We start from the raw sequence: 17916 nt of genomic DNA, 5'->3' as shown, positions 1-17916 counted from the left end.
CCCTTCTGGGGTGCCCCACTGTCCTGACCCACTGACCACCCCCAGCAGCAGCTCAGACACAGCCCCAGGCTCCTTCATTGCAAACACTGATCAAGGTTTCTGGGCCTACTGAATTAAAAACTGTTAATTTTAAATCCTGAGCATTGCTAAGGAATGACACACCTTTCCAGTTCTCTTACACCATCACTAGGTTTTACCTCCTGCATATATTTATTAACAGTTCTTATCCTCTGCAGATTTCCTCTGAACTTCGGCTCCTCACCACCCTCTCTGAGCACTCCAACCTGTTTTTCTTTGGCTTGTGCTTTCCTTATTTTCTAAACTTCCTAACTCCCACTTTGAATGGATTGCTGTCTGCTTCCCTTTTTCTTATTTGTTTTATATTACTTTCCATCTAATTTTCCCCTTCATTTCATCACAGAAGCAGGATGGGCAGTTAGCCAAAGTTGTCCCCCTTCTCAATTGCAAAATTATTAGTTTTTTGGCCCTTTAATAACTTTCACTTAGAAAACTGTCAGTTCTACTTCAGTTTTTCATCTAATTTCCTCTCCACTCCCAGATCTGATATGAAATTTGCTCAGCTATGCCCTTTTGAAGCACCAATTACGTTTATTAGCAGCTCACATGGCTGTATGCTGAGCTCCACTGCAATCAGGATCCCAACCTCAGTTCTGCCATTCATTTATCTTTATCTGACCTAAACAAGACAGACCCAAATAACTTCACCTTTCATGTCTAACACTGCATCTGAAAAACAGGTCTAGGACACAGACCAGGAGCTTTAATCCTGACTACTGGGTTGCTTTCTACTACAAAACAAATAAATGCCTTTTTACTGTCCCTGTGAAGAAAATCCAAGTCAACGTGTGCTGGAAGTTGATGGTAACAGGCAGATGTGTCTTTGTAAACTCTGCCACATTCACTTCTCTTAAAATACTTTTTTAAAAGATTAATCATTTTTTAACAACTCCAAAAAGCAAAAATAAAATAATTTCTTAAGTCTCAAATAATTTTCTGGCTTTCTGCACTGAGTCTGATCCTTCAGTACCTTCTTTAATATCAGAAGCTCCTCAGACAAGCTGCCTTTCCAATTTTCTGCTTCTTTAGCAGGTGCAGAAGTTTAAAGCGTGAGCCAAGTATGCCAGACAAACACATTCCTGGGTCTGACACAGGGCTCATATAACAGTAACTTATTTTTCCAATTAACCACCTTCATGCCTCCCTTTTAAAAATACCTTAGAATGCATTTATGCATTCTAGATTTCCCAAATAAAATGAAACAAAAAAAATCTGAAGCACTTTTGGATACATTAACAGCATCGTGCTACTGCTTTGTTTGAGAAACAATCCCCCTGGAATATAAAAGCCTGTCCCACACTATAAATAAATCCACTGCACTGGAACAGCAGGAGGAAGCTGGAGACAGAAAGGAGATGGGTGACAAGACTTGTTGCTCCAAACTCTACAGAGTGAAGAGGAAGAAAAAACAATGAGGAAGCAGGTGAGTGGCTGTGTGGGATGGGAAAAGGCATCCAGCAGCAGTCAGATGTCCATGCCAAGGGAGAGCCCTGCCAGGCAGCCCGGAGCAGCCAGGACTCCCTGGGCCAAAGGCTGGGACAGGCAAGCAGGGAAGAGCAAGCCTGGAAGGGTGATGGGAAGAAAGAGACCCAGATGGAAAACAGGCAGCAGGGAAGAAAAGCCATTCAAAGCCGCTCGGCTGAACATGGGTTTGTTTGCCAAGGAGCAGCGAAGGAACAAGGATGACTTGGCCTGGACCAAAGCGCTGAGGGAGGGAACGGAGCGAGATTCGACAGCTCAGGCAGAACAGAGCAGGAGGGAGGTTGGGCAGCAGAGTCTGCAGCCCCCACAGGAACACTCCTTTGGGCTCAGCACTGAGGCAGAGATTCCTGGCTCCAGTCACACTTGTGTGTGGCCTCCCAGTGAAACGTGGAAACAGAAATTGCTGCTTCAGCTCCGAGTTCCTCCCCACCACGTCGGGAGCTCGGGTCAAGAACAGGGATCCATACATGGAACACAAAGAATTCCCCCCTGACACACACACACATGGGTTACACCCAACACCACGCTGCTGCATTTTAGTTCAACTTTTAAAAACCTATTTATACGTAATTTAAGAGAACTCAGGATTCTCCAAGTCCAGGCATACAAAGCCGGGCAGTTTTGGACAATCTCTGAGCAGCTTCAGCTCACTTTTTGATCACTGAAATGATCAGACACTGCAATGTACTCCCCAAACTCACAGTGCACAAACCTGGTTCTGCCATTTCCTAACTCCTGAGTGCTTGACTCTGTACAGCCTTAATAAAGGTCTTTTAAAAGTAGCTCTCTGTGGGTAATTGTGTGTGGGACATTTGCCAACCCAAACATGAGGGAGTTCAAGAGGCTTTTCTAATCTTGTGAGTTTATCCACTAAAGAAAAAGATTTGATTAAAAAAATGAAGTACGGCTAAACTGGGAACAATACTTTACTACGGGCTGTTCTTCATAGGCACTTCGAAATCCTGAAAAAAAACCCCACAAAATTAGGAACTTATTAAATCAGAATGAAATGTACCAATGCAGAAACATAAACAGAAATGCCAGATGTATAATGTCAACTTGTAATACACAGCTTCAATTAATTCTTCTTAATTCATTTGTTTTCCTAACTTCTTTTGTTTTGCTCTCCGGAAAAGGCCATTTCCTAATGACAGATCGCAGGAGGAAAGATCCAAAGTTCAAGTTTACTCCAAGGAAAAGCAGCCTCGTTTCTGTGCTCACAGACCCCACGTCCCTTTTGCACTTTTCACTCTTGCAGAGGCTTCAGGACAAACTCAGGCCTGCACTGGGAGGCAAAGAAGTTTACTATGGTTTCAAAAAGTTTTACTCTTCAAGTACAAACGTGAAATTAGTTCTTTAACAGGAACTGAAGCCACAGGAAATGGCAGAGTGAATGACAGGCACACAGTCACTTTGCAAGTGTGCAGGTGTGTGCTCATTAGAGTATCACGTGCAAGATCCCTGGCTGGCTCTACTTGTGTTATTTAAAAATAATCTTCATTTATCCAGTAAAAAAAAAAAATCAACCCATTAAAGAAACAAACAAATTTTATAGTTAAGCAGATTTGAGCGGTGGAAATACAATCACTTTGTTCTCTGAAGCTCATCTTCTGTATTACTGTTTCACTTCCACTGAAATTCACTCACCACCTGTCACCTTTCAACTTGCTCACTCGAGGACTTGGGCCCTGGATGCTCCTCCATTCCCAGACCATGGCCCAGTGGCTCTCCAGGCCCTGTGCAGCACCAGTGTAGCTGTGACCCAGCCACAACAAACAGGAGCTTCAGAGTGTTGTTTTACTCGGGTTTTAATTTCAAACAGGGATTTTTGGCGGTGCTTTTTTCCTCACTTTATATAGAAAACAGAACTCAGGATGTGGAATTTGAGGACATCACATAGGGCAAGAGAAATATAGTTTCAAACTTAAGAGCACAGCAGTGAAGTCACTACTGCGCCTGAAAATCAAGGATATTCCACTGAAGAGACAGGAAGTGCCATTTTCTGAAGAAAAGGGATGACAGTTTTCTGCCACTGGGCAATGCAACATCAAGTATGTCAAGACATAAATGATCCATTCCTTGTGCACACCACGATGTAAAATTGCTGACAAGAATTGCAAGTTCACATGTGCAGCAGATACAAACCCTTCATAGTTTATTGATGAAAAGAAATTCTAGTGAATTGCAAAGTGAAGTTCCAACTTTATCCCACTAACAGCATTTCAGGAGGAAAAAGTAACACCACCATTGAGCTTTACAATCCTGTATTTTTAGAAAATGACATTATGGTACATCAATCCCCCTCAACATAACAACATGACATGATCTTGCTCTTCAGCCCCCAGGCTACTCCCCAGTAACCTGAGCTGGTCCTGGCTTGCACATGCAGCTGCTCCAGCTGTGCATTCCCAGCTGACAACTGCCAATGCACAGCAATAGTTATGTTCATTCATGCACGGACTATTTGCTTTAAGATGTGGAGAACTACACAAAAATAGAAGAAACCATTTTCCATTCATTTCCCAGCACTAGGCTTCAAGACATTTCAAATATCTGTTTATCCCAAATTCGCCCAAAGAGTGCACCAAGCAGCCTCTACTGGGTGTTACAAAAATCAACAATAAATGTGCAAGTGGTCATCTTAAAGTAACAGCAAGGACAATAATTAGATTAGTAATAACTTGATTTCTACTACCATGAATCAATCACAGGTTTCTAATATCTGATGTTGTGTGAGGACCCCAGACAATAATCTTATTTAGAAACTACACTTTGTGCACAACTTCCTAAGATGTACAATGTCCTTCAGAATAATTCACTTTCTGTGAATACTTCATGAGAACATTTGCTCTTGTGTTGCCATGGAAGGAGCAACTTAGAAGAAGAGTCAGGTGGCTTAAGAATACCCATCCAATCTATATTTGCCCTCTAGCTATAAACTGGCCTTTTAGGAACCCTGGAAGAAAAAAAATCCTTAAGATTTCTCTCTACTGCCTATGAAAGAAGGGTTTGGTCAAACAGGGAGTGAGGATTCCCCTGATCAGTCGCTTTATTTTAAGCTCAGCAAAGCAAAGCATTACCCAGACAACTCAGGGCTACTGTGTTCAGGGTCTTGTCAAAAATGGTGAGGGAAGACCTCAGGATTTTGTTAAATTCCAAAATACAAGCAGTTCATTTAAGAGTTTTGTTCAGGACTGGTGTGGGTCAGCTCAGCTGCAGGCTACAGATGTTACCAACACTGAAATCCTCTCCTGGTCTCCTTGATCACGTGTTTGAAGGGAATCTGGAAAAGCATGAGAGGGTTTTCTGAGACCTCTTTATGATCCTGGAGTGCAAACACCAGGAACAACTTTGCTCATGAACGATTTACAGTTCCAGGCTGGCACAGATCACCAAAAAGTGACTGCTGAGCACTGGGGGAGGAGAGAGTTGCTGCTGGCTTTGCCCTGGGCCAGCAAAGGCAGCTGTGGTAGCTTACACCGGGTGTAAAACCAGCCTGGAACATTACTCCAGACATACTCACGGAGACTAGCTTAAAGCTTCAATCCTCCCCCTTTATCCTGCAAAGACAGTGACTTTTTGTTGAAATCCAACCTTTTTTAGGCTGTTTTTAAGCAGAACAAAGGACTCTCAAAAAGACTTTTTTTTATTTAAAGCAGATCAGGAATTCTGGTAAGAGAAGAAGATATTTACAGCCACTTAAAAAAATCTACTTCTTATGTCAGTCTCCCTTCAGCAGAGGTTTTCTCAAATACATTCTTCAAAGCCATGAAAACTAATTTTGCAGTATCACTCACAACCTCGGCTTTCTCAAAAGAATGCTTCATTAGAAAGTTTTCTTCAGCTTCTACTGCCCAGGAAGTATCTTCTTGATCAATTCTGCCCAATTTGTCCCAAAAACTCCTGGCTTTGCCCTTTCCAGCTCATCTGCCACCTGCCCTGCCCTTTGCAGCCAGGCTGCAGTGGCTCTGCCCCTTCCCTCTGAGCAGACAAGGCACCAGCACTTTAAAATGCTAAAAAATACACCTCTCCTTTCTATTGAATCTCCTAGAAATACTTCCATATTCATGTTCATAAGCTGAACACACCAGTTATGGGGTTTTTTTCCTACCTATTTTCTTATTAAGCCTCAAATAAAATTTCACTTATTAGCACTTGCAAAGGAGGAAACCCTTGAGACACAAGTGGGACAAACATAAAGGTCAAGGAGTACAGCAGGCAGGCTGCAGCCCCAACAGCTTTCTCACAGAATCCCAGGATTATGGAAGGAATGAATGAAGTCATTTTTAAAAGACAGTTTCATCTTGTAATATGCTACAAAAAATTTTGTCACTGAAGGTTTCTGGGTCTAGCATTTAAGAATAGATGTGAATTTACCTGCTCAAAAATGGTTTCATCTACTGAATCCGTCATGTTAAAACACTCTGAGTTTATTTATACACCTTGTGGTAAAAGGAAGCCTGGACACAAAATTACCTTCACCTTACTCTGAAGGTGCTGTCAAGTGTCTGAACTCCTGAACTAACCTGGAAAATGGGATGTTACCTTATACCTCAGCAGCAACACGGTTACTCTGAACAACTTGTGTGTGTCAGGCTCATGATGGGGTGGCTTGGTCTGACTTTAAAATTAGTCTGGAAAAAAAAGAAATTCACCCTGAAATACAACTGCAAGTTTCCTTATGCCATGAACAAACTGACAAGAGAACACTCTTTCCTCCCCACCTCTAAAACTGTGAGAACAGGACAAAAGTAACAAAGGAAACATTAATTTGGGGGCTTTATTTAATTTTTCTTTTCTTTTTTTTTCTTTTTTTTTTAAGATGCTACATAGTCAAACAAGATTGGTCTTTTTACGGCATAGGACTAGTTTACTACTAATATTTTTGTTTCTCCCCTAGATAGACTTATTTACATACAAAAACAGTTTCCTGACCACTATTTCCCCAATGCTTAGATGATCAAAACTCCCAACAATTGTGTAGTGCCCAAAAACACCAGGAGGCAGAACAATCTTGCACCACTACAGCAGCAAATTTCTAGCTCTTTTCACTGGCTTTGAACAGGTGCCTTTTCATACCACAAAGTATTAGTCAATTTTGTGACAATAAGGAAACATGAGAGGAAATACATTAAATAAGTCAAATATGCATTAAACATCTCTGAATAACATTTTAATTCAGCTAAATGAACCAACAGCACTGTAGCTTGGTCCCTTGGTGAGAACAAGGCATTGACCTTTATTCCGAACGAGCCCCTCGGTGCTGCCCAGCTCCCTCAGTGTTGCCACAGACAAGTCTTTGCAGCTTCTCACTACTCATTTAAGTGCCAAGAAGTTGGTAACTTGCACAGAGTTGAAGACACTGACAGAAACTGTTAAATTTATGAGCAGAATGGTGGATTAACGTATTTTACAGAAGTTATCAACACCTCCTGCCTAACCCAGCTCCAAACATCCTTAGGGCCAGCTCCAGCAGTGGAGGAAGAGGTTTTTCTAGTTTTCCTTTTTTTTTTCTTTTTTTTTTTTAAAAAGAGGTAATCCAGCAACATGTACCAGGGTCTAAGAATGTTTAAAATGACATATACAATATTTCATTGTAGTGTTAAATCAGGATTTTCTCCCCCCCCTTCATCACTGAAGCATATTCTCTTTCATTCATTCCCTCACCATACATTTTGAACTTTCTAGATTATGTTACATAGTATTTGTGCAGGGGTAATTTAAAGGCAAGACCTGTGAGATGTCATACATTAATTTTTTTTTTAAACATTGTTATGAATAAATTTAATCCAATGATATGGCAGAACCATCAAACCAATTTACAATTTTCCAGCATGCTGCCTCTACAAGGCTATTTTTCCTATAATTACACCAAAGACAAAGAACAAAACCACCAAAGCAAGTAGTCTGGAGCTGAGCCCTTCGTCCTTGACAGCAGCTGCAGAAGGAGATATTGGGTTGTTTGTCTGGGGTACCTTCCTCATCCGCAGTCCATCTTCTTCCTAAAGGAAGAGATATTGATTATTTCTACAAAAAAGTGCTTTCAATATTCACCCTTATCGTATTTATTTAGGTGGGTGTTATAGAATAGGTGAAAGCGAATTTACAGCTAAGTTAGAGCTCTGTTTCCTGAATGATCCTGAGAAGGAAGGGTAGTGAGGCAGGAGAGGAATTCTGTGTCTACAGCAAAGCCACACTCTTGGAAATTTTCTCCTGCTAAGGGAGTGAGGAAGCAATGAGGAACCTGCAAGAACTCTTGTCCAAAGTCTAGAGACAGCTCCAGAACTTCAGAAAAGCAATGGAGAGAATGGCATGAAGGTGCTTTTCTTGCTCTGTAAGCAAGTAAGGTGCTGTTGGGGAAAATCTCTCAATACAACTAAGATGAAGTTGCACGTTTTTCACAACCCAAGGCAATTACACTCATCATTCCCCATGTCAGATGTCACAAGTAAATCTTCCCAGACCTTGAAGGGAAATCTGTTTCTCCCATCATATTAATGCTGACATTTTGACATGAACCTAATGGCAATAATTAAGATATTTTCTTGGTACGACTTTGGCAGCTCACCTGATTTAAAGATGAGACAATGGATAAAACAATGTAACACCAGCAGATATTCTCATTTCAAGTGGGATGAAGCTCCCCTCAGCTCTCCCTGAGCTGTTGTGCAGCACAGCTGTGTGTTAGCACACTCCAGTCACACACACACACTCAGAGCACTTCAGGACAGGGGCAAAGGAGTCTTTTGTGACTTAATTTGTGTCCAGCTGAAGCAACAGTGTTAGACTTTTTAGATACAGTATTATAGTGCAAAAGTATAAGGTACCAAAGCAAAAGGCTCCAGTCTATACTTAAAAAAAAATTTCAAGAAATAAAATTGTAATAAAAGTTACTGCAGCCTTGTCAGATAATTGTCAGATAAGTGAAGTTCAAGGGCTCAGGGTATGTCAGTGCTTCTCACTTTCGAATTTAAAGGGGCACCTACATGATCTGAAAGTGAACTTATTTTTTATTAACTAATTAATTAATTTACTCACTGAAAGCCTCAGGCTATCCAATACCTCACTGCTGCTCTAAGTCTAAATGGGGACAACTGACTTTTGTAAACAATAAAATGCTGTTTACATACAACAAGTTTTGTATAGAAACAACAAATTTTCATTTTAAATATTTTAACTTCCCTCTGACAGTGACTCTAGCCTGACATTGACAGCACCTGGTAGCAGGCAGTGATTTAGCATTGTTTTCTGATGTTTTACAGATGTTTTTAACACTCCACAAAGGGAACAAAGAGCTCACTGATCAAGGACATTACTGTAAGACATCAGCTCAATTCTAGATAGCTCCTACAGAGTGTTTATTCAAGACTGATTTGCAAAACAATTAAATTTAATTAAATTTAGAGTATTGAGTATTTAGAGTATTGAGTTGCTGGCAAAATAAGAACACAAGGAGAAGTTAGGGTCATGTCTGTTATGTACACATATTATTTCTGTGCAAAACAACTCTGTTTTCAAGAATTCCTCCATGCATCAGCCAGTCAAGCAGCATCAGAGCTGAGAGAACAGAGCTCCTTTCACTGGGCTGCAAGAGTCACAACATCCACACTTTCCTTGGTGCTGATATCTATGGAAGTAGATACAACAAATCAAACTACTGTAAAAAGGAATTTTTCAGCAGTGATAAAAGTTTCTCAAGTACTGGATTTCCCAGCCATGTGCTGGATATGACAGGAAGCACATTTCCCATTCATGTGTCTTAATTTGGCCATTTCAGCAGCACATTACAGGTGCAATTACTGAAACACTCAGTATTTGCACAACGCTGCCCTCAAGCTCCCACCAGTTTGGGGAGAACAGGGCCAAGTCCAACACTGAATGCTTAATTCAGACTGAGAAATTAGGTGGGAAAAGAAAAAAAGAGAGGGAATTCACTCCTCTGGGTTGCTACCCAATCACCTTCTGTGACTGCATGACTTGTGCCTCCTTTCAAAGGGACCATTGATTTCAGCACCTTCTCAGAGTTTACAGAGAGAAACCTGAATTATCTTTTACTTTATAGACAATATTAAAATATTGTGCTAAAGTCAGGTAACCAAACCTTTAAGATGGAAGCTTCTTTTTCAGGAAAGGGGTAAATCTGAAAAGAAAACAACAGCGATCTTTACCTTAAACTGTTTATTCTCCTCCCGTAACCTCTGAACTTCTACTTGAAGCCTCTTATAGTCTTCCATTACTTTCTTAACTTCAGTGTCATCCAAAGAAGAACTTATTGATTTAGACATTACAGAGGAATCTGTCTTTGTTGCAGTTGTGGATACAATTTTATTTATTTCTATGTCATGCTGTTAAAAAAGGATAGAGTGATTTTTGGTTAGTTATTAACACCACACCACACACCTGATATATAGGAGGAGAATCAGGTAAAATTGTCTGTGCACACCTGACACATGCCTGTATAAAAAGAAATAAACAACATTTTGCTTTCTGTAATTTTACTGCTTTCCCAGACAACACCAGATCAGCAGCAATAAGTGAAGACAGAATGACCCTGACTTTTCAGACCCTGAATATACAGAAAAGGAGATGTCTCTAAACCAGGTCCCACAATCAGTGGCCTCCTCACTCTTCCCTCCCCAGGCACAACACAAGCAGCTACTGCAGGAGCCAGGACAGTGCTGCAGCTCCCTCTCCCTTCACTCCCCACTCCTGGCTGTCCCCTCTCCCTCCTTCTGTGTTTCTGTAGGGATGGAGGAACTTGCAGCCCAAGCTGGGAAACAAAGGTTCAGACCTCCAAAGCCTGCACCCTCTCCTGCCTTTGGATCCTTTCCATGCTCTGCACTTTAGAAACGGTCTCTTATGGAAACAAACCTCTCCTCACCCAATCAACTACATAATCCTAATTACACTGTTCAGTGCAAAGTAGAACAACTGTGCCTTTAGTACCTGCACATTAGGAAGCATTTTTCATTTTATTCAATCCATTATCAGTTCTACATTGCACACTACATACTTCCATTAGAAATTAATATGTTCATTACCCTAAAAAAGGATCCTACAATATTAGGATTGCAATATAATTCCTAACTGCTTTTGTGCCTTCCTCACCAGCTTTCTACCAATTTACTTGCCAAAATAAGTGTTGTACCAAGGAAGCAAAGGGGAGTGTTGGACAGGCAAATTTACATTGCTGATAGTTACAACTGCTTCAGTATAAACTCTGAGCTTCACAACCAGCAATCAGCATCTTTAATCTTTTTTTAAGTAATCTTTATCCTGTGACTGTTCACTAAATGAAAACAGATCAACTCAAAAATTGCTTTGTGCTACTGCTGCACTTATGTTCAAACTGGCTGCTAGTTACACCAAGGATTACCAATATTTTAAATAGTTTATATTGTGTTTATGAAGGGTAATGCCATCCAGGCAGTGAAACAGAGGCTTCTGTCTTGTGCTTATATAGCTGTCTGAATAAACATGCCATTTCACAGGATTTACTGTGGTATTAAGTTAAATCACTCAATATGCATCTGAAAATACTCACAGGCTTATCATTTTCTGCTGGTAGCTCAAACACACACCTAAGTTTCGAATCCATGAGTTCTTCCGGTTTTGCTTCTTTCCACTGGAATAAGTTAATATTAATTTAATATTAAACATATTAGTATAATCAGGGAGGTTGGAAATGCAGTGCATTATGTAAACAAATCACACCATTTCACTCAGAAAAAACCCGCAGGTGTTTAGCACATTGCCATTATCCACATACAGAATGAAAAATGAGATCAAATACATAACTGAGTGGTATCATAAAGACAGACCAGATACTATGAAGTAAATCATTCTAAATAGTCTGAAACTTCCACAGGTAATTTATGAGAGAACTGGGAGCTGTGTCAGAGTAATTAGCAGAGACAGGGGGAGTTATGGGCCTGCTTAAAAAAAAAAAAAGAAAAAAAAAGAAAAAGGAGGTGCGAATTCAAGGGAAGGGAAAGATAACAAGCCCCCAAATCAATCACAGTGTGAGTTCTCAACTCTTTGCCCAGTGGAGTTTCTATTCAAAATTTTAAAATTTCACATGAGCTTTTCTTCTGGAATGAACTACAGGACTGTTCTTCCCCCTCCTTGTTTTCCACATCCTCACTTTTCAGCATCAATGTCTGAACAGCACCAGATGTGCTACCTACAGAGGGATAACTTGCCCTCACACCTTCTCTCCCCTTCAGCTGGGGAGTCTGCCATAAACAAGATTCCTTGCAATCTTTTTGATAGGGATCAGCAGTGATAAATCTCTACTCAGTGTCAGCTGTAACCCTGAAGTGAAAAGATTTATTCTCAGTGGTAATAAACAGCAAGAAGTGTCCACACTGATATCCTGGAGTTCTCACGTGCTCCTCTTCACTTTGACCATCCTCCTGGTAGCTTGGTATTCCTCAGTACATCTCAAGTAGGTGACAAATTATGGCTAAGCCCGTGCAATCTGGAGTAGTATTTAACCCATCCTAAACAGCTGAATCGTAGTTCAGCTTTGCTGGGGCTGAAGTCAGAGTTCTATTTTGAGCTCCTTGGCTGCCTGTGAAGTGTTGAAAGCTTTATAGTACTCCCATAACTGGTCTCACCTGTTCATCCAGAATAGGAAGAGATCTGGAGAGTGGTAACAAAACTGAGAACTGATCAAAGTGTTACAGGAAAAGGAATCATATTGGTCTGGAGAGCTCTGGAAAACTGAAAGGCCCATATAGGTACTAAAAAACATTCTTTGCCAGCAGAATAACACTTGTCATGGTATAAAGTAACTCATAAAAATTAAAGAGCTCGAAAGAAAGGCAGACTGGCTTATCTTTCTAGTGATGCAGACATTTTATTACTATTGCTGTTTCTCCCACTGGATCTTATTTTGAGCCCATTAAATAAATATAGTTCCATAAATCAGTTTCAGAAGGGAAATTATTAACCTGCAGAGCCCCCCAGCTTTAAGAAGATGTTGAGAAGAAGACACATATTGTAAGGACTACTGTAGAGTTCTTCTGGGTTGGCTTTTTTGTTTTTAAGTAGCACACACAAGCCACACACTTTTAGAGTAATGGTCTTTTTCCTTTTTTATATTGTGTCCTCAATAGCCACTGAGTGTTCTCTCAAGCTAACAAAAGCCAGGCTAGAGAAAGCTTCCTTGCGCCTTCTTCTGGGGGCAAATCTTGCTGGTAAAGGAAAGCCACCAGCTGACATAAGGGTTTACTGCTTTCCAGGCTGTCTTACTGTAGCCTGATGGTCTTTCTATGTCTTTTGTCCTTCTCTGCTCCAGCACCTACATATTTCTACTACTTTCATTTGTAATTCACAGGACAGAATCTATGAGGGCCTTTCATTTACAAAGCCACAGCAGACACAGGTAGGGATAAAGGAAAATACCATACTTGTAAATCATCCTCTTGCATCTTGCAAAAAGAGCTGCTCAAGAGAAGACTCAAGACTGAGAGTAGATGCATAAAATATATAAGATGATACAGATTTTGAATATATTCTGTATATCCTTAGAATATATGGTTCAAGCTGGCCTTTCTAAAGGATATACTGCAAAAAACTACAACGACTTGTTTCATGACTTGTCATCCCATTACTGACAGCAGCTTCCTAGAGAAGCAACCACAGACACCAACTTTCAGTACAAGGTTCCTGGGGCTCAAAATAACAGAACATTCCCTGCCATGCAGAGTTGTAAATCTGGAAAAGCTTTCAAGGACCATTCCAGCGTGGTTTAACAACAGTCCTTAAAGAACGCAGTAAAAGGACTTAAAAGTTATACAATTAGAAAGAAATCCATTTAAAATTATTTCAATACTTACTACTGCTTCCATATCTGAAGTATCAGCTGGAGCAAACATAGACTGAACCATAAACTTGTGTTTACTTTTCTCATTAGGGTCATAGTCAAAAGGCTGTAGCATCACTGAAAGAAAAAAACCCCAGAACACATGGCATTAACATTGCTCTGGTGCAGAGTCATGCACTGATGACACAGTTACCAGATTTCAGAAAAACAAACATTAAAATGGTTTCAAGTTGTCTGTTGTTATGACCAAAGCAGCAGTTGAGAGATCAGGAACCTCACTTTAAACCAGAATTCGGAAAGGAAGCAAGAAAACCAGATTTTCTCAGTCTGTCTAGACTTTTGTCTGAGAATTCTGGAAATGCTGATCACTCTACAATATTCTGTACACAGCTATGGCAAGATAACAATAGTAATTTATAGGAAATAGGATAATTTATGTATCTTCTGGGACAGAGGGAGAAATTTTCCAAGGCAGCATCTTTTTGTCTTGCTCCATCCTTGGGGCAGAAGTAACAAGCATTTTGATGAGCTGTACACACAATATTGCTAATGGTGACCAAGAAAAGCTACAGAGGCGAAGTCAAACATTGTAAACCCTGAAGTTCAAGTCTCGAGATGGAAATTTCCTCTACAAAGTTTAAGAGTCTCATGGTATTTGCTTTATCAAGTGCAAGTATTTCTCTTCCACAAATAAGTTACTGAAGGTTTGTTACCAATTTATAGCTGGAAGTTTATAGTTAAATGTGATGCAAACTTTGCCTATGAAAGGTATGCAAGGAATGTATTTATCTTCATTCAAAAAATCAAAAGCATTCCAAAATTTACTTATGAAGAGAACGACTGTGTTCAGGGTACAGAGAGGAAGGAACAGCAGGTTTAGAGTGTGTGTGCTTTTATTTAATTTGGGAATTTCCATGTCTTTGCTGTTGGGTTAAAGCAAGCCGAAGAGGGGCAGCTGGGTATTCCATTTACATGGAATATTCTTTAATCACAACGGTCACTTGGAACCCCCACATTTGTGAGTGACACCTGGATATTCAGCTGTCAGGACATTAATAAACAGGAGTTTGGCTTCAAAGTGAGACAGAACATGTGAAAATAAGCAACACAAACATGTTATTAGAAACTGCAAAAAGCCACCACCCCCTCAAACTGCAAATGAAGCTTGCAAATACTGCTATTACTGCTAACAGAAAAAAATGGTGTAAGGTTTAAAAATTCACATTTTATGACCGGTCTTAGTTCAGCTCCTCAATTCAATCACTACGAAGAGAAGCAGTTCAAGAATTAGGACCATTTTCAAGTACTGGTGCTACTAACATTATGTGCCCAAATTCATACACACTAATTGCAGGGGTTTGTCATATAAAAGCAATATCCAAAGACCCCATTTGTTGCAAATGAAGGCAAGACAAACCAATCTGCCTCCCTTAATGAGCAGGGTATGTTATGGCTGTATCATCTCTAATGTGCACACAGTCTGTGGCCATCAACAACCACATGCCTTTTAAAGCCCAAAGAGAAGGAAGGCAATAAATTCTCTCAGATGAGGTGCTTTAAAAATTATATATACATTTTAAATTCACCTTGCAGTACTCGGTATATTATTCCAAACTAAGTATTTTCCAAACAGGAGTGACTGCACTGTGAAAGCACAACTATTTCAACACTGTCTGACACATCACTGAAAAGCAGCAGCATCGCTTTTTCTCCTCTGTAGTAGTGAGTCAAGATTATGAAGAGTTAAACTTTAGCTAGGAGTTAGAAGCAATTTGTTAGAGAGATTTTGTCCGTGAACACCAGTTTTTTTAACGATTCAGTAGACACTTAAATAATTTAAAATCTACATAATGTGTAAGATCCAACTGGATAGTCAGAACTATCCAGCATTTATGGAACTTCTACAGATTGTGGTTTTTTCAGCTTGCTTTGCTGAGTGCAACTATCAGCTCATTTGAAAATCCTCACTTCCCAAGGGACAGTGCTGAATCCATCCTGGAATGCCAAACGAGCTTTCCAAGCTCCATTCACTGAACCACAAGAGCCAGAGAGGGCTTGACAGCACAGACGTTGGTAGCACTTGTATTTTTAGATCAATACATGAAAGCCACATTGACACAATTATTCAGCAAATGTCTTGTAAGCCAGATGGGAAGCTCAAAAATATGTTGTTTTTTCAAGAGGAAACCAAGCCATTTTAATATTTATCCACATACTAGTGGGGTTTCTGTGAAAGATCAGTTTCATAAAACTGCCCTAATTGCTGGAGAAATTGCTACTGGGGATGTGGCTCCTTTGTTCTGAATGGAAAACACAAACCTTATGCAAAACTTATGTGAAAAGAGTGTTCCTACAAAATGCCTTATCACATCAGTTGTCCCATCTGGTCAGAAGTTTCAGCTTTCATCAGAAGTCAGATATGTTGCAAGAATATTTTTTAAGAAAAAAAAATATATTAATATGATCTTCAAGTTTACTGGCAGCAGCATCCATCAGGCAGAGATACCTCAACCACTTCCCAAGCTGCTCACCCTACAGCTCAAGCACCAGCACTGTTTTACCACAAGCAAAAACTGCAGAGTCACTGAGAGATCAATGGACATCAGTTTTCTCACACATTCCTGCAATATCCCCAGCATTTTGCGCTCTGTAGAGAGCCAAGGAGAGGCACTGACCACTCAACATGCTCCTTCTTTTCCATGGAACAGTATACTGGCAAAGTTAGTCACAATGACAGAAGCATTAAACTCCTCTGGTTTTCCTAGAATAAACCAGCTTTCTCAAGGAACAGAGGAAATCTGAAGCAGGGAACACCTTTAACACCTGCTAGGATCTAGCTGTCCTTTCCAAGAGCAAAAGGAACAGAAAAGTCTCCCAGCTCAGACAGTCAGCAACCTTCCTCTAGTTTCCATCTGAATTTATTAATGGCCTGTTTACTTGGTCCTGGACCAACACTACCCTTATGCTGAAATACCAGAGAACGGGAAGAGTCATTTACTTCTGGCACCCTCTGAGACATCAATCATGGCAACTCTTGGCCTTCTGGTAAACTTAAGCCAGACTTGGTGGGTCCTCTCTGGGTCAGGCTCCCCATTCATCCTCTGCACCTCTTTTGGTTTGAGCTCCTCTAATTATACATGCAGGAAACTTTACTAACGCCCTGAATCACAGTATTTATGCCCTCTCACCTCTTTCCTTATCCAGATACATGATGCTACATTTGCTTTACTCACAGCCACATTATGTCAGCATCTTGCTCACCCCCATCAGGCCCCTTCATTTAACAAGCTTGGAATTACAGCAAGAGTATTTTATACTCCAAATATGTGATTTTGCAGTTTTTCTGATGAAACGCATCCCATTTCTCTTACTGTAGCCTTCAAGGACACCTAATTCTGCTGCATACCTTCAATCTCCCAACTTTACAACATCATCAGGATTTTTAGTGTACTCTTTTTTTCCAGAATTGCTTGTAAAAGCATTAAACAAGATTAGAACCAAGAATCACTTTTAAGAAACGTAACTAGTAGCTCCCTGCTATCACATTTCCATCCATATCACTGTTCATTCTTAAGCAGCTCCTTCAATACACTATCAATCTATTTTTTCTTTTCTAGCTTTATCAATCAATTTCCCAAATGGCAATGCACAGAATTCATGGTCTGGATGGATCAAACCTACCACACTTATGTCACATAAAATATCCCAACCAGAAACAGGGGTGAGCCTCAAGATCCTTGTGGAATTCCATCAGCTCTGACAGAGGTGAGCAAAAGACACATCTACAGAAACAAGCAAGAATCCACTGCACCATTCCATCTTTGTCCATGTTTACATAAATAAACATAAAATTTCTGTAAATATTTCAATAATACTAATAAGTTTTGAATCTGTGAGGACCAAGATAAAATTTTAAAGCAGGCAGGCAAGAACAACCCCAAAACTGGTAGTTTCTGCAGAGTCCTGGGAGCTCCTTGGGAACAGGGCACAGGAGTGACACTGCCAAGGAAAGTCTGGGAACGCAGCAGTGGATGGGACACAATCGGTGCCTGAGGGAATGGGGCAGACCCACTGCGACTGCAGAGCACAGGGCTGCAGCTCCATCCCTGCTCAAGGCAATGCCTTTTCAAAGCCAGGCAAGCTCACAAAAGACTAAAAATCCCTCCCTGGATATTTGACAGCAACCCAAGGCTAATGTCAGCTCCTCCCCATTTTTAGGAGGCATGTTCAGACTGCTCTGTTCAGTGGGACACTGTGCACAGATGGTACCATCTGCAATTCCTCTCTCCCCCTTATACACCTATTGCAGACTCACCAGCATCTGCTGGCATTCCTTCACTTTTCCTTTGTAATCCATTCATGCTTTTTATTTAGACTTCAAAGCCACAAAATCAGCTATCTTTGCTGAAATCAGACATGCTTAACAGCAGCGGAATGTGTGCAAATACTCTTTTTCCCAAGTATTGCAGCCCCAATGCAATGGAATCAGATGACAGTGCACACATACGCTTCCCGACAGTTACATA

The 17916-nt window shown here is 40.5% G+C and overlaps 1 protein-coding gene across 1 annotated transcript in view; it reads right to left on the bottom strand.

The window, feature by feature from the left end:
* Positions 1–3693: 3693 nt before the first annotated feature.
* Positions 3694–17916, bottom strand: part of VAPB (VAMP associated protein B and C) — a 33778-nt gene continuing 19555 nt past the window's right edge. The window contains exons 3-6 of the mRNA XM_042045679.1: positions 13404–13507; positions 11105–11185; positions 9729–9905; positions 3694–7562 (exon numbers count right to left, since the gene is read on the bottom strand). Coding sequence (XP_041901613.1) covers positions 7404–7562; positions 9729–9905; positions 11105–11185; positions 13404–13507 — 521 coding nt within the window. The 3' untranslated portion in view covers positions 3694–7403. The remainder of the gene's footprint in view (positions 7563–9728; positions 9906–11104; positions 11186–13403; positions 13508–17916) is intronic.

This window comes from Corvus kubaryi, unplaced genomic scaffold, assembly GCF_017639235.1.
Source record: "Corvus kubaryi isolate FWS band 111438036 unplaced genomic scaffold, C.kubaryi_AGA036_p1.0 134, whole genome shotgun sequence".
Classification (NCBI taxonomy): Eukaryota; Metazoa; Chordata; class Aves; order Passeriformes; family Corvidae; genus Corvus; species Corvus kubaryi.
The sequence above is the reverse complement of the archived record's forward strand: the minus strand, read 5'-3'. Positions and strand labels throughout refer to the sequence as shown.